At 42.0% G+C, this 23,619-nt stretch overlaps 1 protein-coding gene across 1 annotated transcript in view; it reads right to left on the bottom strand.

The window, feature by feature from the left end:
• LOC124544904 (protease inhibitors-like) overlaps window positions 1-23,619 on the bottom strand; it is a 52,089-nt gene that overhangs the window by 4,530 nt on the left and 23,940 nt on the right. The window contains exon 3 of the mRNA XM_047123636.1: window positions 20,274-20,432. Coding sequence (XP_046979592.1) covers window positions 20,274-20,432 — 159 coding nt within the window. The remainder of the gene's footprint in view (window positions 1-20,273; window positions 20,433-23,619) is intronic.

Here is a 23,619-nt window from a genome sequence, read left to right as displayed (position 1 = left end):
TTCGGTTCCCATTGGAGAGGCACGTCCTTTCGTCTACTAATCGCACGGTTTTGCGGTGCGGTCGCAAAACACAGACACTAAACTTATTACAGTGAACAGAGACGTCAATTAACGAACGGACAGATCATAACTTATCGAAAAAAAAAGAAGGTAAGCCGGCCGCGGTGGTATAGCGGTTCTAGGCGCTCAGTCCGGAGCCGCGCGACTGCTACGGTCGCAGGTTCGAATCCTGCCTCGGGCATGGATGTATGTGATGTCCTTAGGTTAGTTAGGTTTAAGTAGTTCTAAGTTCTAGGGAACTGATGACCATAGATGTTAAGTCCCATAGTGCTCAGAGCCATTTGAACCATTTTTGAAAAAAAGTAAACTCTTCACTTGAGGGATTGAACCAAGGATCTCTCGTTCCGCAGCTGCTCACGCTAACCACGGGACCACGGCGCCCCTTTCCACACATTATCCTTGATGTTGCCTTTCTTGCGCATGGACTACTCAGTTTGTATATTTTGCTTATTTTTTTCATAGTTCCACACAACTTCTTCCTGTTTTCTCGATTGATCTGTGTTCAGTTTTTCAAGGCCTATCCACTGTGCCAACTTATAACTAAATCTGAGGGGGGGGGGGGGGGGGCTGGTGCGATGGGGAGGTTCCCTTGTAAGGAATGAAGAGACACGCTTGAAGTTCTCTAAGGCTATAGGTACTACCATAAGGAATAGCTCAGTACGCAGTTCAGTTGAAAGGAAACGGACATCTCTAATACGGGCACTCGCACAAAACGGAAAGAAAGACATAGGTACGTAGAATGTAACTGCGAAGAAACCATGGGTAGCGGAAGAAATACAAAACTGTTCATGAATATTCACGAATAAAGAAAAAGATGTCGCAATGGAATGAAATACGTAGGTAGAAAGGGGGAGCTACGACGAAACGGCAGCACGAAAAACACGGGGAGAATATCGAAAAAGAACTGTTGTTGGGAGGTCTTACTCAGCGTATAGAAAAGACAACAACCTTCCGTGAAAATAATAGCAAGTGTAGTAATATTAAGTGTGCAACGAAAATTCCACTGTTAAATACCGAAGAAACAGCGGATAGGTGAAAAGAGTGCATTGAAAGCACCTGTCAGGGAGAAGGCTTGATTGGTGTGATTGAAAGACACAGAAGTCGGCGGGGATCGATGGGGAAGAGATAGGGGATCAGGTATTAGGATCAGAATTTAAAAGAGCTTTGAAAGAGTTAAGACCAAATAAAGCAGCAGGGATAGATAACATGCATAAGAACTACTAAAATCATTGGAGGATGTGGCAACAGGTTGATGTGTAGACTGTGTGAGTCTGGCGATGTACCATTTGACTTTCGGGAAAACATCGTCCTCACAATTCCAAAGACTACAAGAGCTGACAAGTGCGAGGATTATCTCACAATCGGCTTACAGCTCATTCATCAAAGTTACTTACACGAATAATATACAGAAGAATGGAAAAGAAATTTGAGGGTGTGTTAGATGACGATCATTTCGCCTTTGGGAAAGGTAAAGACATCAGAGAGGCAGTTCTGACGTTGCGGTTGATAATGGAAGCAAGACTAAAGAAAAAATCAAGAAAAATTTATAAGATTTGTCGACTTGGAAAAGCGTTCGACAGTGTCAAATGGTACGATATGTTCGAAATTCTTAGGAAAATAGGGGTAAGCTATAAGGAGAGACGGGTAATATACACAATATGCAAGAGCCAAGAGGGTATAATAAGGGTGGAAGATCAAGAACGAAGTTCTCGAATTGAAAATGGTGTAAGACAATCATTTAGTCTTTCACCCTTACAGTTCAGTCCATACATGGAAAAAGCAATGACGGCAATAAAAGAAAGGTTCAAGAGTGGAACTGAAATTCAAGATGAAAGGATATCAGTGATGCGGTTCGCGTATGACATTGCTATCCTCAGTGATAGCGGAGAAGAATTACAGGGTCTGTTGAATGGAATGAGAAGTCTAATGAGAACTGAAAGTAAATCGATGAATAATGAAAGTAATGAAAAGTAGTAGATTTGAAAACAGCGAGAAACTTAACTTCATTACTGGTGATGAAGAAGTAGATAAAGTTAAGGAATTCTGCTGCCGAGACTAAAAATCAACACATGATGGACATAGCAAGGAGGACATAAAAAGCAAATTAGCACTGGAAAAAAGGGCGATCCCACCCAGGAAAAGTCTACTAGAATGAAACATTTGCACTAATTTGAGGAAGAAATATCTCGCGCATAGGGACTGTTGGAGAACCAGAACTGAAGAGAATCTAAACATTTGAGATGTGGTGCTACAAACGAATGTTCAAAGTTATGTAGGGTGATAAGGTAAAGTATCAGGAAGGAAATATACGTAAAAAACTGACAAGAAGAAGGGCTGGATGATAGAACATCCGTTAGAATATAAAGGAGTGACTTCTATGTTTCTAGAGGGGGCTGTAGAGTGTAGAGGATGGCAAACATTGGAATACATCCAGCAGATAATTAAGGACTCAGGCTCCAAGTGCTACTCTGAGATGAAGATCTTGGCGAAGGAGACGAATCCATCGCGGGCCGCATCAAATCAGTCAAAAGACTGATGAGTCAAAGAAATAGCTGCATTGTGGATTATGGGAAGAGTTTTAGATTGTCTATGACCGAATTCCTTGCCGATATTCTTAGACTCTGAACAAAAATCATCAGTGTTGTTGCCTATGACTTCCCGCTATACCCTTATTCTGCCAACAACTTTGTAAAAGAGGTTGTAGGAGTGAATAATGATTCAGGGTATTGTCTTGCATTTCGGTTGGGAAGCTGCCTCTAAAGACAGAAGAAATGGCAGCTGCAAGAAAATACACAGAGCAATGGAAACCATTGAATTAAAGACACCCATTAAGATTCCAGGTTTGATCCTTGCTCGGATGTGCAGTAGACGACTGCCGAAGGAGGGGCGATCATAAGAAAATATTTTCGTAACAATGAAACGGTATCTACGAGCCGCAGCGTGGAATCTGAGAAGCCTGAATGCGCTAAGAAATCTAGAAAAACTGAAAGTGGGAAGGGCAAAGGCTGGATTTAGGTGTGATACGGGTCAGTAAAGGGAAGTGGGATAATGGGAAGACTTCAGGTGTTTAACAGCAGTAGAAAACAGTAACCTATATTGTGTGTAAGATTTTTAATAAGTAGGGAAGTAGGAACATTAATTCGGTAGTGTGAGTATTCCATCGATATGATTATCGTCAGAATAGAAACAAAACGAACTTCAGCACGTCACAGAAAACATTCGTAGCAACGTCACAAATAGAAGACAACGAGACGGAAAGACTATGTAACGAAATAATATTAGTAATTCAATACGTAACATGAGGTGAAAATCTAATAATCGTGAGGAACTGAAATTTTACGGAAAGAAGAAGGACTAAATGGCAGATTTATGGAAGAATACAGGTTTACCAGTACAAATGAGACAAAAGATATAACTTAAAAGGGCCTAGATGTAAAAGTAGATATCAGTTTTACATTATGATGAGACAGATACCTGATCACAGGTCTTTCCCATATAAGAACATAATTTAGTAGTCATTAAGAGTTAGCTTTAGTTTAAGAGCATCATCAGAAGATTTAACGTACAAGGAAGAAAACTAATGAAACTTTCAGCAGTGATGTTGAACGTTTCCAATTTTTGGAATCTATCGATTACAATAATGTGTATAGAGGAATGGAAGTCCTCAAAAATAGCCTTCACAGAGGCCGCACAGAACTGGACAGGTACAAGAAAGGAGGCTGTGAAGACGTGGTTAACAGAAGAAATTCTCCAATTGATCGACAAAAGGACACATATAAAAATACTAGCTGACCCGCGGCTGCGCTCGCTTATCAGTAGTTTCTTTACGATGTGGGATGGTGACTAAATGGTTATATACTGGTGTAGATGCGTATATGTCTGTGTATAAATGTATGTAGTGCCACTACATGTAAAGCCACGACGCCTCTTTGTCGTCCAGTATGTAATTGATGCCATTGTCCTGAGTCTTCAGGCGACTCAGAAGCTAGAAGAGACGCGTGACGCTGAGCGTCTAAACGTGACGTGCTTGGACTGTTCCAACGTCTCGCCACCTACATCAAAGTTCCGGCGGATCAGAGATTACTCCCAGTTTTCGAAAACCTCTCACGCATCGAGCTCTCTTAGAACTATGCGCTAAATCAGACTTACGTTTGCATGACGTAACGTAAAATAAATAATATTGAAAGATGTGCATATTAGGAGAAATGGTTGTGAATAAGGTACATATCATGAGATATGTCAGTTTTTTGGCATATTTTACCGTTTCTTTGGAATGTTTCCCACTTGGTGGATGTTTGAGAGTAAACATCCAGAGAAATAACGTTTTATACGGAATGTTTGCTACTACGTGCATCCTTGCATGCCTGAACAAGTGAGTGACGTATGCTTTGGCCACCAGAGATTGTGTCATTATTCAGTAGAGCTTGGGTGAGCGAAAGAGTCGGGAGTACTTGTCGCTTGTCGGCCAGAAAGAGAGAGAGAGAGAGAGAGAGAGAGAGAGAGAGAGTTGTTATTTGAGATGATGTAACTGAGAATTGAGGATAGAAGGTAATTTGCTACTATTGTATATAATGACGTGTCATTTGAAAGAAAATGTAATTTGCATTGAGTTTATTTTGCTGCAGGCGCTAGTTTAGTAATTATTGCAGTGTAAAGATTTCACTGTGTTCAACAATATATACGTATTGGTGTCCAGAGAGAATTATTAGTTACGTGTTGAGTATTCTAATTAGTTTCCCCCGCAAAGATTAATAAAAAAGATATTTCATTACGAATGCAAGACAGTAAATCTTACCCAATGTAAGTTTTGTGTAAGCGTATTATCGAGGGTATATGACAACACTGAGATAAGGTTATAGTTCATGTTAGTACAAGTCATTTGTTGTGTTACAGAAAGGTTTCAATCTAATTGGAACACCTCTTACTCACTTACAAAACATTTCACCGAAATTTATCCCCAAAGATTAGGAAAAATTTGTTAGGTAAAAAATGCACCGTCATGCCTTGCACTATTGCGTGAACAATAGTTAGTATTTTAGAATGAGAACCAAAAAACGTAATTTTGCTATTGCGGTCTGGTAAATAAGATAAAAAAGGTACACTGCAGCGCAGTGATTCATTTCAGCTCATCGTTTTCCAGCACGCAGACAGAACAGACTTATTCGTTACCAGGACAGGAAACAAATGTAGGGCCTAAATGAACCTTTGACCGAGAATTAAGATCATTTTTCACTATCAAAATTTCATGTAGATTTAACAGATGCGTTTTTTAAACAGTGCACATATTCTTTACGAAATAGTTAGCCACTGTTTGTGATTGTTTCATGACAAAGCCGTTCTGAGTATCACTGATAACCATTCTTTATACTCAGTTTCATTTACAGACAATCAGATGCGTTTCAGGTTAGTCAAAATCACATACTTAAAATGTGATTTGCATAGACATGTTCATGTATAAAAGTAAGGGAGAGAAGGCAATTGTAGATACGACTCAGTAATCGAAATTTATAAGCACTTGCTTTCACATAACTGACGGAAGGTTTTAGAAACACACACACACACACACACACACACACACACACACACATACACACAAAGCTCATAAGTTTCAATATTAATAATGTGTTTCTCAAGGCTTTACCGACATGTTGTTGTCGTGGTCTTCAGTCCAGAGATTCGTTTGATGCAGTTCTCCATACTACTCTGTCCTGTGCAAGCTTCTTGATCTCCGAGTAACTACTGCAACATACATCCTTCAGAATATGCTAGGTATATTCATCTCTTGGTCTCCGTCTACGACTTTTACCGTCCACGCTTGGCTCCAATACTAAATTCGTTATCGCCTGATGCCTCAGAATGGGTCTTACCAGCCGATTCTTTCATCTAGTCAAGTTGTGCCGCAGATTCCTCTACTCGATAATTCTGTTCAGTACCTCCTTATTAGTTACGTGATCTACCCATCTAATCTTCGGCATACTTCTGTACCACCACATTTAGAAAGCTTCTATTCTTTTCTAAACGATTCATCGTTCATGTTTCACTTCCATACATGGTTACACTCCATTCAAATACCTTCAAAAAAGACTTCCTGACACTTAAAACAATCTTTGCTCGATGTTAACAAAATTTCTCATTTTCAGAAATGCTTTCCTTAACATAGCGAGTCTACATTTTATATGTCCTCTCTACTTCGACCATCATCAGTTATTTTGCTCCCCAAATAGCAAAACTCATCTACTACTTGAAGCGTCTCATTTTCTAATCTGATTCCCTCAGCATCATCTGATTTAATTCGAGTACATTCCATTATCCTCGTTTTGCTTTTGTTGATGTTCATCTTACATCCTCCTTTCAAGACATTGTCCATTCCTTTCAACTGTTCTTCCAGGTTCTTTGGTGTCTCTGACAGATATACAATGTCGTCCGAAAACCTCAATGTTTTTATTTCTTCCCCATGGATTTTAATTCCAATTCCAAATTTTTCTTTTGTTTCCTCTATTAATTGCTCATTATACACACTGAATAATATCGGGGAGAGGCTACAACCCTGTCTCGCTTCCTTCGCAACCACTGCTGCCTTTCATGCCCTTCGACTCTCATAACTGCCATCTGGTTTCTGTACAAACTGTAAATAGCCTTTCGCTCCCTGTATTTTACCCCTGCTACCTTCAGAATTTGAAAGAGAGTATTCCGGTCAACATTATCAAAAGTTTTCTCTAAGCGCAAACGTAAGGTTGTCTTTCCTTAATCTGTCTTCTCAGGTAAGTCGTAAGGTCAATATTCATTCGCGTATTCCAACATTTCCGCGGAATCCAAACAGATCTTCCCCGAGGTCGGCTTCTGCTAGATTTTCCATTCGTCTGTAAAGAATTCGTATTAGTATGTTGTAGCCGTGGCTTATTAAACTGATAGTTCGGTGATTTTTACACCTGTCAACAACTGCTTCTTTGGGATTTTAATTACTATATTCTTCTTCAAGTCAGAGGGTATTTCGCCTCACCAGATGATAGAGTTTTGGCATGGTTGGCTGTCCGAAAGCTATCAGCAGGTCTAATGGATTGTTGTCTACTCCCGGGGCCTTGCTTCGACTTAGGTCTTTCAGTCTTCTGTGAAATTATTCATGCAGTATCATATCTCCCATTTCATCTTCAGGTATGTCCTCCCCATTTCCATAATATTGGCCTCAAGTACGTCGCCTTTGTATAGATCCTCTACACACTCCTTCCACCTTTCTGATTTCCCTTCTTTGCTTAGGACTGGTTTTTCATGTGAGCTCTTGGTATTCATACACGTGCTTCTCTTTCCTCCGAAGATCTCTTTAACTTTCCTGTAGGCAGTATCATCTTATCCCTAGTTATTTGTGTCTCTATATCCTTACATTTGTCCTGTAACCATCCCTGCTCGGTCATTTTGCACTTCCTGTTGATGTTATTTTGAAACGTTTCTACTCCCTCATTTACTGCATTTTTATATTTTCTCCGTTCATCAATTAAATTCAATATATGCTTTACTTTTTACCTACTTGATACCCTGCTGCCTTCACTATTTCATCTCTCAAAACTATCCACTCTCCTTCTACTGTATTTCATTCTCCTGCAGTTATCAAGCGTTCCCTAATACTCTCTCTAAAACTCTCTACAACCTCTGGTTCTTTCAATTTATCCAGGTCCCATCTCCTTAAATTCCTACCTGTTGCAGTCTTTTCAGTTTTAATCTACAGTTCATAACCAATACGTTGTGGTCGGAGTCCACATCTGTCCCTGGAAATGTCTTAAAATTTAAAACATGGTTCCTAAATCTCTGTCTTACCGTTATATAACCAACCTGGAACATTCCAGTGTCTCCAGGCCTCTTCCACGTGTACAATGGCCTTTCATGAATCTTAAACCAAGTGTCAGCTAGAATTAAGTTATGCTCTGTGTAAAAATCTACCAGGCGGCTTCCTCTTTCATTCCTTACCCCCAGTCCATATTCACCTACTACTTTTCCTTCTCTTCCTTTTCCTGCTATCGAATTTCAGTCCCCAACGAGTATTAAATTTTCGTCTCGATTAACTATCTGAATAATTTCATTTATCGCATCAGACATTTCTTCAATCTCTTCATCATCTGAGGAGCCAGTTGGCGTAAAATCCTGTACTTGTGCGGTAGGTGTGGGCTTCGTGTCTATCTTGGCCACAACAATGCGTTCACTATGCTGTTCGTAGTAGCTTATTCGCGTTCCTATTTTTTTATTCATTATACCTACTCCTGCATTATCCTTAATTGATTTTACATTTATAACCCTGTATTCGTCTCGCCAGAATACTGGTTCCTCCTGCCACCGAACTTCAGTAATTCCCACTGTATCTAGCTTTAACCTATGCATTTCGCTCTTCAAATTTTCTAACCTACCTGCCCAATTAAGGGATCTGACATTCCACGCTCCGATCCGCAGAATCCCAGTTTTCTTTCTCCTGATAACGACGCCCTCCTCAGCACACCCTGCCCAGAGATCCGAATGGGGGACTACTTTGCCTCCGGAATATTTTAACCAAGAGGATGTCATTATTTAACCATACAGTCAAGCTGCACGCCCACGCCGAAAATTACGCTTTTAGTTTCCTTTGCTTTCAGCCGATCGCATTTCTAGCACCGCAAGGCTGTTTTGGCGAATTTTACAAGGCCAGATAACTCAACCACCCAGACTGTTGCCCCTGCAGCTACTACTGCCCCTCTTCAAGAACCACGCCATTGGCTGGCCTTTCTACAATTACCCCTCCGTTGTGGTTGCACCTACGGTATGGCTATCTGTATTGCTGAGGCACACAAGCCTCCCCACCAACAGATACCCACTCACCCACCCACACACACAAGGAAAAAAAATTTAGATAAACAGAATATGTGCGTAACATAGTTCATTGTGTAACGGCTGTTAGTGAATTTTGAAAGCTTCACAGTGCCAAAATGGACTGCATTTCCTACAAGAACCCAGCGTAACTCAGGTGTATTTAACATCTATAGCGTTTCTCAATTTCTTTCCGGTAGTATTCGGCTTAGTGATAGACTGTATTACAGGGAACACAACACCACGTCCTATCAATCCAAGTCATTAATGTGAAAAACAGACGTCTGCATTGACAGTGCAATCATAGGAAACATATTTATTACGGAAATATACAAAAACAAAAAATGAAGACCGATATAATGATAGTTACTTTGAGAATCGCTTGGTGTGGCTAATACGATGATAGAGAGAGCTCACACGGTGTTTTATACAGTGGTAACTGAATATTTCCCCACACTCTTAGTGTACATGTGCTTTTCGTCATTACCGCTGCAAAGTTCTGGTAGAAGTTCGATGCTTCCTAGGCTCCACCGGCAACTACACTGTGTCTTACCAGCATGGCACTCATCTTTAGCCGCCTTTGATCACGACAATTTATACCAGCGAAAGTACAAGGCCAGATGTTCCAGACATAATCACAAAGTTTTAAAAATGTTTTCCTGCTTTACGTGCATGAACTCTCTTGAAGTGGCCCGAGGTTACAAGCGGTGGTGGGACGCAGAGAGTGTACAGATTGATGGTACCTCATATAATGAACATAATAAGTGAAATATTTTATTGTAACCTCCCCACAAAATATAAATTCACATTTTAGTGTAACCTCAAAACAGAAAAATCCCTAAACTTCTCACCAGTAAAAATTATAATTATGTCGTTCACATTCAGTGTAGCGTCCCAACCAAAAAAAAAAAAATAAATAAATTCAGTTACCTGGTAATAATATAATGTAACTAACCTCTCAATTAAATTGTCGCTCACTTATAACTTTTCAATAATTGACTGTTAATTTAACCTGGTAAATTTTGGACGTCAGCAGTGCTGCGTCATGGCCCTGAAAGATTATTCTGAATAAAAAAAAAAAAAATTCTTACCTCAAAGAAGTCGCCGGGTAACGCATATATATCTGCTCCTACAATAAATTTTTCTGGCACGGCCCTGTGCAATGCTGGCCAATAGATTTGTCATTTATGAAAAGAAACAGCTGATTTTTCTTTTGCAATAATCGGGATGATCATGGGTTGGAGAAATTAGTAAATTCTTTAAATTGAAATGAATGGTTGTTAAAAGTTACTTTTTATGAGAAAGATTATTATTAGAACATTTTTAAAACATTTACATGGGACCTGAAACAACAATACTACATATGAACGAGGCTGCTTTTACCTTACACAATAATGCTCAGGCTCCGCCATCGCTGCACCACGACCGGCCCAGCCAACACGATACACCAGACCAGACTAGACTGCTCGCTAGCAACAACTTACTCCTACAGCTACACAGCTCCTACTGCAGTCAACACTGCTCTCTGGTATGAGATTCTCTTATACCTTACATATCGGAGGCATCGCGTGAGTAATACATCGAAATTACATCTGCTCGGACCTCTTACATAGCCCTCCACTGAGGGGGGGGGGGGGGGGGGCAAAAATTTGGCAGCGATGGTGAGTCAACAATAGGACTTGCCATGAGCAACAAATTTTTCTAAAATCTATTTAGTTACTAAGTCTACAGTCACAGAGTATACACATTATTGATAAGTGCAGTACATATTAAGTAATGAAATAGAATGCACACGCACTGAGTACAGGATATATAAAGAAATGACAAAAAGTATACGCAATGAGTACAAAAGATATTAACAAAGGACAAAGTGCTCACGCACTGTATAAGTCTTTAGCATTTTTACATAACATATCATGAAGTGAAATAAAGTCCACACGCACTAAATACAAAATATATTAACAAATTACATAAAGTGCACACGCACTGTAGAAGTCTTTAGCATTTTTACATCATATCATGGAGTGAAATAAAGTACACACACACTGAGTACAAAATATATTAACCAATGACATAAAGTGCACACGCACTGTAGAATTCTTTAGCATATTTAGAACGACTGATCATATTAACAATTGAAATGAAGTGCACACGCACTGTAAAGGTCTTTGACCTATTTAGGAACTAGGAAAGGAATGGGAAGGATTGCATCATGGTTGTAGCACAGTAGGTTGCACGTATTTGCACCGAAAGTCCATATCTTCCTACAGTTCTCTTCCCTGAAGTATTTATCATTGTAGCCAGGACACTGAGATGTTGTATTAATATTGTATGTTATCATTTTGGTAGTACATTAGGTACACCAAACAGTGGAACCATAATAACACCTCCATCGTTCAAGGTGGTGGGAACAGATGTAATTTCGATGTATTGCTCACGCGCTGCCTGCGATATGTAAGCTATAAGAGAATCTCATACCAGAGAGCAGTGTTGACTACAGTAGGAACTGTGTAGCAGTAGGAGTAAGTTGTTGCTGGCGAGCAGTCTGGTCTGGTCTGGTGTATCGTGTTGGCTGGGCCGGTCGTGGTGCAGCGATGGCGGAGCCTGAGCATTATAGTATAAGATAAAAGCAGCCTCGTTCATATGTAGTATTGTTGTTTCAAGTCCCATGTAAATGTTTTAAAAATGTCCTAATAACAATCATTCTCACAAAAAGTAACTTTTAACAACCATTCATTTCAATTTAAAGAATTTACTAATTTCTCCAATCCATGATCATCCCGATTATTGCGAAAGAAAAATCAGTTGTTTCTTTTCATAAATGACAAATCTATCGGCCAGCATTGCACAGGGCTGTGCCAGAAAAATTTATTGTAAGAGCAGATATATATTCGTTATCCGGCGACTTCATTGAGGTAAGAATTTTCTCTTTTTATTCAGAATGATCATTCAGGGCCATGACGCAGCACTGCTGAAGTCCAAAATTCACCAGTTTAAATTCACAGTCATTATTGAAAGGTTATAAGTGAGAGACAATTTTGCGACTACTGTCGTAGCACGTGTTGAGGACGGTATGTGGTACTCGTTCACTTATCGGCTAGCAGGGTGTGAAGTCTGCACCCACGATTGCTGGCGCCAGGAAATCGCCTAACGGTATGCATAAATTACACGTTGCTCAGCTGCTGATGATGGGCGCCAGAGGAGCGGAAGACGTCCCGAATGCTTTGCAGGGGAAGACAGTAGCCGGTGGTGGATCTCGCTCCTGTGGGTGACAGTATGTGTCAGTACGGCAAAGGAAGGTGAATAGCCGTACAACCTGGTCTCGATTATCTGCCCTCCAGAGCAGGAATCTTGCTGCAACTGGAGTGAGCTGTAGCCAGCCCACCAATGCAGTGATACCAAGTCTATGAAGGAAGACTTGGTGCTTGAAGAGGGTGTGTCGGTAGCGGCCCAAAGTCATAAATGCAAGGCGTACCTTATCGCTACAACGCCTGACGTAACTCTCTTGTCATAGTAGGCACTGTCAGAATGCTAATACCTCTGCTAAAGTTGGTGACTATTTATACAAGTTAGGAGCTCGCTTACTGTGCCGATACACTGCTTCTAGGCACATGGCTCGGTGATGTAGAAACTGTTTGGCCCGTGCTGCAAGAGCCTCGTCTTACCGGTCAATTAGCAGGATTTCCGTGATTGGTCTCGCCCAACTCGCAATGCATAAACAGCCGTGATGTTGAAGACGGCATGCCGATACTTTTCCGCGCGATGCTTCAGGATTGCTGCTTAAGAACTCTTCAACTGCTGCAGCTGAGGTGCTAGTTTCTGCAGTAATGCCCAAAAAATGGTAGGAGTTCTACAATACTTCCCTCTTTGCGAAACCCGACTCCCAGGATCGGCCTGCAAGAAAACTCATCATACGTGAATAACAATGTACAGTATCTACAATTGATCTTAAGTTCTACATTCGAGTTTTTACAGTAACAATATCCCTGGCAGCTAGCAGCGCTGTTGCCAGCTTTCAAGGGCAAAGCGCAAACGGCTACAGGCGAACAAAATAACAGGCTATAGAAGGCTATAGAGCTGTGGAATAGGGACACGTTGCCGCAGAGACATTTACAAAATCGAATTACGTGACTGACTGAGGTAGGCGCGAGAAGCTGCTGGATCAGGTCACTGCAACTGTCAGGGATCAACTAGCAACTCGACTGTAGGCGGCGTGACACAAGGCCAGAGACAGCGAATTTACTCTGTAGCTGATAGTCCTCTGTCTCCAGGTTCTCATATGCTCCACGATTCTCCACATCTTCTCATACAACAAGTACATTACAGTCAGATGGTTCTTCGTAAAGTCTTACAACACAATTTACAACTGCTCTTGTCACCTACACGTGATACTTTGAAATCTCACCATGTGTCACTAAACACCTCACTATAAATCTCATGGGCCCATGCACTGCTCCCTAGTTTCACTACATCATAAATACTAGGAAATGATAATCGACAAACAGGCGTTTATATACATCATTGGGGACATGCTGAAAGTGTGTGCCTCGATCTGGACTCGAACCTCGGATCTCCTCCTTAGATGGCAGACCTCTATGCATCTGAGACACCGAGGGCACAGAGGATAGAGCTCCTGCTTGTTGGGAATGTGCGACTCACGGGGAGCGTGCAAGTGATAGGTCTCTGCAGGCGCACTATCCTCTGTGCCCTCGGTGTCTCAGATGGATAGAGCGTCTGCCATGAAAGCAGGAGATCCCAGGTTCAAGTCCCAGTTGGGGCACACATTTTTAACACGTCCCCAATTATGTATATCAACGCCTGTTGGCAGCTACGGCGTCGATTTAATTATCATTTCATTCTAGAGAAGTTTCACGGTCATCAATGGTATCTGTTCTTTTGGGAACAGATACTACTTTCAAATACTAGGAAACATATTTCTTAGCACACAACAAGTATCTCTCTCCATTTCCATTCTTTTTGCACCTCAATCACAACTGGTGATCCAGCCTACTGGGATCATCTGCACTACCGGATTACACTTGGACAGGCACCTCTTTGGCTGAGAGAAGGCTCTACAGCCAGAGTGGCCGAGCGGTTAAAGGCGCTAAAGTCAGGAACTGCACGACCGCTACGGTCGCAGGTTCGAATCCTGCCTCGGGCATGGATGTGTGTGATGTCCTTAGGTTAGTTAGGTTTAAGTAGTTCTAAGTTCTATGGGACTTATGACCGCAGCAGTTGAGTCCCATAGTGCTCAGAGCAATTTGAACCATTTGAAGGCTCTACAGAAGAGAGTCAGAGCTAGGATGGTGCTTGATGTGACACCTGGGGTCACGACCGTCCACCCTGGTACTGCTGCACACGCTGTAGAATTCGGCTGCGCCGAAATGCGCACTTAGTAGGCTGCTATGATCTTCTTCAGGGACAAGATTAAATCTGGCTTAAACTTGTTATTCAGACAGATCTAATTTAGAACTGGGGACCTCCTAGCGGTTTTTCTGGTCATTACAACTGTATCTGCGTTATGTTTAACGTGGTACTCCTGTCAGACTGGCTGGCAGCTAGAATGTTGGCGCATTATGTCACAAAATTGTACATTAATTAATAACCCACTGCCATACAGTTCCAGTCTTTTACCGAAGTGAGTCTACTGCTTATAGCAACTCACTACGACCACTACAGGGCTGTACACGGAGTAGATTCAGTGTAGCGCTGCTTGTTGGATGTTCAGACTCCAGGATGTCATGCAAACAAACATGGCTGTTTGTTTTGCATAGGAACAACCGAATTTCGCATGTGCTCATGCCAGTCAGGTTTACCCAGATCGGGTACAGTCCAATCCTTTCCCTCTGACAGTGCTAGAGTTCATCTGCCGTCATTACCACGCGCTTATCCCCACCCTCTGATAGCAGCTGTATATTCCCTGTTCTTACCTGTGCAGTTTTTTCTAAAATTCCCTATCTTAATGAGTAAGGGTGAATGGTGAAGCAGCTTATCCGTGTGAGACAATTTGCAATCGGAAATCGAAGAAGCACATTTGGTTCTGCTTGGTCTGCCTTAACTCTACTGCTGATAGGTGGCAGTGTATCTGTAAATTGTATTTGCTCGGCTCCGCAATGATTCCCAGCTCCGTTCTAAAAGTTTTCGGGCTTGCAGCCGGTCGCCGTAAACTTTATTGCATAACATTTTGGCTGGACAACTGTCAGCCTCTTCAGGTGAGCTGAACGAGAACTGAAGAAGACTTTTTTTTAACTTTACTGTATTTCAGTTCCCCATCGGGTTGGGCCGGCAGCAGCATATGCGCTGCTCTTCAGCCGAAAGACATAGAACAAACAATAGAAGACAGTTAAAAATAACAAAGAAGAAAACATGGTGAACATAGATATAAAAAGGGGGGGTACATCATGGAAGACAATAGACAAAAAAGGGGCGACTGTAAAATGGAGATAAAAACCGTAAAAAAGTAGCACACAAAGAACCACTCACTGGGACAAATAAAGAACACAGGGCACAGTATGACCAGAGCATAAAAGTATCGACGGATGGCGTAGCACATAATAAACACCGACAGTAACACTAGGTACAAGGCCAGCACAGAATTAAAATCACACCTCTCGACGCACAGGAGAAGCAGCACTAAACACAGCACTGACGTGGCACACTGCCGATGATCAAAATGGAGGAATTGACAGGCGCAAGGAGACGAGGATGAACAGAAGAAGGGAGGGAGGGGAAGAGAGGGAAGGGAGATGGCGGGGGGGCGCGCCGAAGAGGGTCAGGTAGGGAGCGATGTAGGAGGGAAGGAGGCTATGATAGGGTGCAGGGTCTCAGGGGGGGGGGAGGAGGAAATTTCGCTCAGGGAGAAGGAGGGGAGAGGAAAAACGGGGCTCTGGGGAGAGGGGGGGAACGAAAACGTTATCTGCTCCGTCTTATATAGTGCACTGACAGTACTGCCGTGAATGGGTTGCAGTCGCAAAGACAGAACAGTCACACCGCCCAGCAACAGCGCCCTCCCTGATGGAACTGCAATACTCAGCTGGCGTCGGTACTGTCGCTGGCTGCAGCTATCGAAGTCTTCTGACGTCTTTGTCTCGAGCAGATTCCGAAGATGACGGGATTCCGTGCGTTATTCAATCGGTCACCACTGTCACGGTTCATTAGTTTTCCCGCAATGCGTATTTCAACGGATTCTTTGACAATGGAGTCTCAAAATGTTGTTGCTGTGGCCAAAATCGAAGTTTCGTCGTACTCCATTGAATGTCCGTTAGAACTGCAATGTTCTGCAAGTCCAGACTTACTGGGTTGCAGTAGGCAAGTGCAACGTTCATGTTCTGTACAACGCTCTTCCACTGTACATGTTGTCTGTCCTATATAGGTCATACCACACTGAGACGGTATTTTGTAAATTCCCTCCTTCCGCAGTAACAAATCGTCTTTCGCCGATCCCAGAAAACCCGAAATCTTAGAAGACGGACGAAAAACCACTTTGACATGAAAATGATTAAGAATCCTCGCTATCTTGAAGGAGATATTTCCAACGAAGGGAAGAAAGGCTAGGGACTTGGTTGGCGCGTTCTCCTCTTTATCCAATTCCCGGTTCCTGGCTGTAGTTGAGAAGGGCCCTGTTAATTTGCCGGGTCGAGTATCCATTGTCTATGAGCACCGTCTTCAAATGTGCAAGTTCCTTAGGCAAATTCTCTGCACCCGACACCGTATGTGCCCTGTGTACTAAGGTTTTAAGTACACTCATGGTGTGGCATAGGTGATGGCAACTTGAAGAATGCAAGTACAAATCAGTGCGAGTGGGCTTACGATAGGCAGAATGTCCCACCGAGCCGTCCCTCTTCCGTTTAACCAAAACATCTGGGAATGGAAGGCAGCCATCTTACTCTAGTTCCATAGTAAATCGAATATTTTCATGCATGAAGTTAAGATGATGAAAAAACTCCATTACCTTTTCTTCTCTGTGGCGCTACACTATGAAAGTATCGTCGATGTATCTCCAAAAAACAGTTGGTTTACAAACCGCTGACTCAAGTGCTCTCTCCTCAAAATCCTCCATAAAAAGGTTAGCCATCAGAGGAGACAGAGGGCTGCCCAGGGCGTCAGACTCTTCAAAATATTTCTGGTTAAATATAAACTAAGTTGGGGAAAGAACATGTCCAAACAAAGCAGTGATGTCCGATTCAAACTGTTCACCAATTAGAGTCAAGGAATCCGCAAGAAGTACTTCTGTGAAAAGGGAAACTACAACAGAACTCACTAGATGATGCGAACTACTTAAATGGAGAGCCCACAGTCTGTTGATAAAATCAGCAGAGTTAATCAACAGACGTATCGGGGTTCCCGTATCACTCCAACTGCATACGCACCACACCATTACTGAGCCTCCACCAACTTGTACAGTCCCCCGCTGACATGCATGGTCCACGGAGTCTTGAGTTTGTCTCCATATCCGTACACGTACATTCACTAGATTCGGTTTGAAACGAGATTCGTCTAACGAGGCAACATGTTTCCAGTCATCAACAATCGAATTTCGGTGTTGACGAGCGAGGAGAGGCGTAAAACTTTGTGTCATGTACTCATCAAGGGTACACGAGTGGACCTTCGGCTCCGAAAGCCCATATTGATGATGTTTCGTTGAATGGTTCACACGCTTAGATTTGTTGATGGCCCACCATTAAAATCTGCAGCAATTTTCGGAAGGGTTGCACTTCTGTCACGTTGAACAATTTTCTTCAGTCGTCGTTGGTACCGTTCTTGCAGGATCTTTTTTCCGGCAGCAACGGTGTCAGAGATTTGATGTTCTGCCGGATTCCTGAGAATCACTGCATCCTCGTAAAATGGTCGTAAGGGGAAAAATCCGACTTGATCGCTATCTCGGAGATGCTGTGTCCCACCGCTCGTGTGCCGACTGCAGCACCACGTTCAGACTCACTTAAATCTTGAAAACCTGCCGCTGTAGCAGCAGTGACCGATCTAACAACTGCACCAGCCGTATTCTGCCAGTTTACATATCTCTGTATTTCAATACGCATGCCTATACCAGTTTCTTTGGCGGTGCAGTGTATATGTTTGGTAATAGTGTCAAGACATCAGTTACTTGTCTTATATAGTAAAGCATGGCTTTCGTGGTATCTTTGAAGTTGAGTCTTGTGCTAGTATCGTTTCCTGTGTTTTAGATCAAGCTTTTCGTGGTCTAGCTGAACGGCCTATGGCGTTCGGTCGCGTGGCCAAATTAACTAAGCGACGAACGCTGTTTGTGACCAGACAAGCTCAACAACTGAGTAATCAATTTTGACCGTTTGTAAATTCCCTAACTAAGATATAGCCAGTAAGTCTTTGGTATTGCAATAAATCTGAAGGAGTACTTAAATGTTTTTGGCTAACTTGTTAAAAAATTAAAATCAAATATTTAAATTTAAATTTTCATGCTGTTGATGTTTCAGTCCTGTCAACTTTTGACGGGTTTTGGTAACCAAATTGCAATTGAAATTGCTGCCATTGGTGTAAGGTTATTTGTTTTGCTGACCTTTGGCTGTGAGGCTAGTGAGGCCGGAACGTTTTAAAGGCATTCCTTTGTAAAACTGCTGTTAGAAATGAGAGCGTGTTTATGCTGTTACCTGTGATGGATTGCTTCACTTTTTTTTATTATTAACAATAAGTATTAATTCTGTGTGTCCTCATATTAGACTCAGTGCTTCCACCTCAGCAGCCCTGTACCCTGCAGTCCTTCTTTCAAACTTCTCAGTTAGCATTGTACACTGAAGCGCCAAAGAAACTGGTTCATGTATCCGTATTCAAATACGGAGATACTTCAACAGGCAGAATACGGCGCTGCGGTCGGCAACGCCTATATAAGACAAGTGTCTGCCGCAGTTGTTAGATCGATTACTGCTGCTACAGTGGCAGGTTATCAAGAATTTAAGTGAGTTTGGAAGTGGTGTTATAGTTGGCGCACGAAAGATCAGACAAAGCATCTTCGAGGTAGCGATGAAGTAGGGATTTTCCCGTACGACCATTTCACGACTGTACCGTGAATATCATGAATCCGGCAAAACATCAAATCTCCGACAACGCTGCGGCCGGAGAAAGATCCTGCAAGAGCGGAACCAACGACGACTGATGAGAATCGTTCTTTGTGACAAAAGTGCAACCCTTCTGCAAATTGCTTCAGATTTCAATGCTGGCTCATCAAAAAGTGTCAACGTGCGAACCATTCAACGAAACATCATCGATAAGGGCTTTCGGAGCCGAAAGCCCACTGGTGTACCCTTGATGACTGTACGATACAAAGCTTTACGCCTCGCCTGGGCTCGTCAACTCCGACATTGGACTGTTGATGACTGCAAACATGTTGCCTGGTAGGACGAGTCTCGTTTCAAACTGTATCTAGCGGATGGAGCGTATGGAGACAACGTCATGAATCTATGGATCCTGCATGACAGCAAGGGACTGTGCATGCTGTTGGAGGCTCTGTAAAGGTGTTGGGCGAGTACAGTTGGAGTGATATGAGATCCTTGATACGTCTAGATACGGCTCTGACAGGTGACACGTAAGCATCCTGTCTGATCACCTGCATCCATTCATGTCAGTTTTTCATTCCGACGGATTTGGGAAATTCCAGCGGGACAATTCGACATCCCACAAGTCCAGAACTGGTACAGAGTGGTTCCAGGAACACTCTTCTGAATGTCAACACTTCTGCTGGCCACCAAACTCACCAGACATGAACATTACAGAGCGTGTCCGGGATGTCTTGCAACGTGCTGTTCACAAGAGATTTCCACCCCCTCGTACTCTTACGAATTTATGGACAGCCCTGCTGGATTCATTGTGTCAATTCCCTCCAGCACTACGTCAGACGTTATTGGAGTCCATGCCACGTCATTTGGCGGCACTTCTGCGTGCTTCCAGAGGCCCTATACGATATTAGGCAGGTGTACCATTTTCTTTGGCTCTGCAGTGTAAATCGTCTCGAGTTTATTGAATACTTTCTGGTGCTGGGCTAGCAGCAGACAAGGTGACGGTGAGCGTTGTGTTGCTTGAATCTCCTTGTGCAATCTTGGGTTACAGCCTTTTTCATTGACATTGACGGATCATGGGAGGTGGAATCTGAGCAGGAGGCTGTGGCCTCTGCTATGCAAGGCGTTTACTCATTTGTAGAATTTGGAAGGCAGTATGTACACTATGATATGAAAACAAGAAAAGAAAGACGAATTTGTATGGAACGGATAAAAATAGAATGTCTACGATTATATGCTGGAAAAGAGTTTCATCATCAGACAAAATAGGAAACATGTGGGGAAGGCAGTCTTGCGTTAGACTCATCAGACTCCCAAAAGACTTTCACAGTGTACACATAGTGTACAGTGAAAGAGACTCACCCCTTGTGGAGCGCGACAGACAGCCCTTGGCGGTGCAGAGAGCCGCCGTCCCGTCGTTGTTGCAGTAGCACGTGTTGCAGTCCTTCTTGAACGTCGTGTTGGGAGTGCACTGTCTCTCAGACCGCCTCACTCTGGTGGCTGTGTCACTGGTTGTCGAAGCTGGACAAAGATGCAGTGTTAGGAGAAGAAAACGTTCTTAGCCAAGATAGCAATAAAACAATAAGGGTACATTGGTTCCTCGTTATTGGTTGCATTTGCACTGCATTTACTGTGTAGACGCTCGTTGGATAGATGGAATACAGAACTCGCCAGAGTGAAAACGAAGGAAGAAATAGAAAACTAGGATAATGTATGTGGTAACACTCTGAAAGTCACGGCTCAATGTGCGGTTCCAAGAAAGGCACACAGTTTTAGCAGATGGTTGGTTGGTTGGTTTGTGGGATTAAAGGGACCAGATTGCGACGGTCATCGGTCCCTTTAGCAGATGGTTCTGTGCATAATATTCATTCAGAAAAGCGGGTTATGCAAAACTGCCTACGTTCAAGGTGTGATCTAAACAAAGGAAGAGTTCAGTTAGTGCTCCTTCAATGATGTGGTTTGTACTGTCGGACCACTGTTCGGACTGAGAGAAAATGAGGAAAATCAACTGCGTTACTGTCAAAACAAAGGAGAGTATTACTTGCCTTCATCAATATACGAATGTCATTGAAAATTTAAGTGAGAAGAATTATTTACCTTCCGAATATGATTCTACCGTGCTAACCACCGTGTCACCCAACATAGTTTCAGCAGTTCTGACACAATATGGTGGCTGTTTAAGAATCATGAGTTACAATATGCCTTCTTATCGTATTCTAAAATTAGTGACCAAAAATTTTTATTGCTACCAGTCTTCAAAGTGGATCAGAGTTGTTTTCCATCGGCATATGCTATCTCATTAGCCTATTATTACCATAACGTCTTTCACATATTTTAACCTTTACTTTTCTTGTAATATTTCCTCCCTACTGTTAGATTCGGTACCAAAATTAACTTTTTCGAAGTGCAGGACACATCAATCACAACCTTTCTGCTAACGTTCTCCATATGCTACTGATGTCATCTGTTGCTTTAACTGTCTCTTTATTTCGCATATTCTCTGACAACTTTATGTTAATATTATTTTATACCATCATGATTCAAATGCTACTAGTTGCATCATCTCTGGTTTCCGCACAGTCTACATTTCGCATCCAACGACTATATGCTTGACATGAACAGTTTCATAAACACCATTCATCTTTATTGCAAACGTTTTAAAGTAGTGTACCTTTATGATGCATAACATATTATTTATAACTCCAATAGGTTTTTGTTTCAGTTATTTCCTACAGAAACATATGTAGCCTTTCTTCTTAAACAGCATTTTATTTTTCGATGTTACACCAGATTTGGGCTGAAACGTGTAAATAGTCTCCTTATACACATCATGTACTCATGGTTTTTACTTTATTTATGCTTCGCCTCCATTTTATTTATAACATGTTCTAAGTATATCTCACTTTCCGCAGGAAGGCCGACTATGAATCATAGCGCCTGTTCTCTTCGCGCTTTTCGTGAGATATTTTCTTTCCACCACTTCTTCACTTCCTTGGCAAGAAAGCATATCATCAAAGTTTTTTAATCATAGTGCTTAGAGACTCTCACATATTTTAATAGAGCCACCTCGACTCAGACCCAAATTTTGACGTGTAAATTTTTATATCGGGTTAGTTTCCAGCTTTTCTCATCAGCTAGTGATCTCTGTATTAAATGTCAAATCCTGACAGTAGTTTGACAAAATTACCTGCAGCTTTGGTTAAACGGTGGTTCTCTTCCAAACCGAACATCAGCATTGAAATTCAGACTTGACTCATATGTTTTGGACATGGTGATGCCTAGCTCTATCTTCCGTATTTGTAAGTGAAAATTGATTTATATAGTTATGGTAAATCAGTCTTTTGCTTATGTCCTTCACCATCTTTTTTCCCTTCGAAGACCTTTATGTATCCCATTGTATCACGACACTACTTTTCTATTCACATTACTAAGTGGAATTTCAGAATCGATTAAATGGTCGTTTTACTTTTCCTGGAAGCAAACTGATTTAGCCAGCTTCACTTCAAGTTTTCTTTGCATTTTAGTGTATACACCATTAACTCAACAAACTGTTAACACACAGGGTGGTCAGAAACAGCTTTAAAACCTTGTAACGATCTTGCATGGTAGGTTGTGCTGAGTGATGATTGTTAACAAAAACTTCGATACGTTGCATCGTTTCCGAGTCGATTAGCACTGAAGTTAGCCAGTCAGTCTGTAGCGCGTGCAAATACAAGCTGCCCGCCAGAGTCTCAGTCGTTCTGAGAGCGTAGATGGTAATGCACGTGACTGCTCAGCCTTTGTTTCGGATGTGGTCATTATTGCCACCCAGCGTCCAATAGTTTTTATCGCTCTCTTGTTCAACTGTACGAAACCAAGCAAAGAGCACCTTCGACGACACCATCTCTGCCAGGCTGCTTGAATCTGCGCAGGCAATAGCCTCATTTGCTAAATTCAATTCTAATAAACTCGTAATCGACGAAAAGTATCGAATGTTTCTTCTTAATACTTATTGCTCAGCACAACCTGCCCTGCAACAAGCTCAAAAGCTTTTCAAACTGTTTCAGAGTGCCTTGTATGTGGCTGACTGTAATGTAAAAGTTTTGCCATTGTCGTTGGAAGTATAACATTGAAAAGTGCAGCGTGGTGTTGGCTACGTATTTATGATGACTTCTCGTACATCGTTTTGGAAACACTTATCACAACCATCAAATTAACTTGGGGTTCATTAGCGTTTTTCGTTGTCTCGATATAAGACGAGGGTGCAGGTTTTATTTTACATGGAGTTTGAGTAATGTGTAACAATGACAATACAAGTATATTCACGTTGGTTCTTTATCAAACCAAGCGAGTACTTCAAGTAGATTTCTTATCCTGCCAGTTAAATATGGTGAAAACTTGATCAGATGCTTAAACGACTTTATTCGTTACTTGATCGTTAAGCTATTTGTTACGTGGATGCTGCCCTGCAGTGTTACTGTGCGTCCGACGAGGTGTCAGCTACGTACTCGTATTCCTCGAATTTTGGCAGTCACTATCTGGAACTAGTGAAAGTGCAGTGGCTGCTCGTGAATTTACATTCTGGGTGTTCACAAATCTTTAGATTCAGATAAATATGAGAGTTTGAAATTAATAGCATCTGCTGTATAGCAATTGAGCTTCTCAACAAGTTGATACGACAGCCACTGCCAATAACCATAACAACATTAATAATAATAATAATAAAATG

The sequence above is a fragment of the Schistocerca americana genome, chromosome 8 (assembly GCF_021461395.2).
Source record: "Schistocerca americana isolate TAMUIC-IGC-003095 chromosome 8, iqSchAmer2.1, whole genome shotgun sequence".
NCBI classification, from domain to species: Eukaryota; Metazoa; Arthropoda; class Insecta; order Orthoptera; family Acrididae; genus Schistocerca; species Schistocerca americana.
The sequence above is the reverse complement of the archived record's forward strand: the minus strand, read 5'-3'. Positions and strand labels throughout refer to the sequence as shown.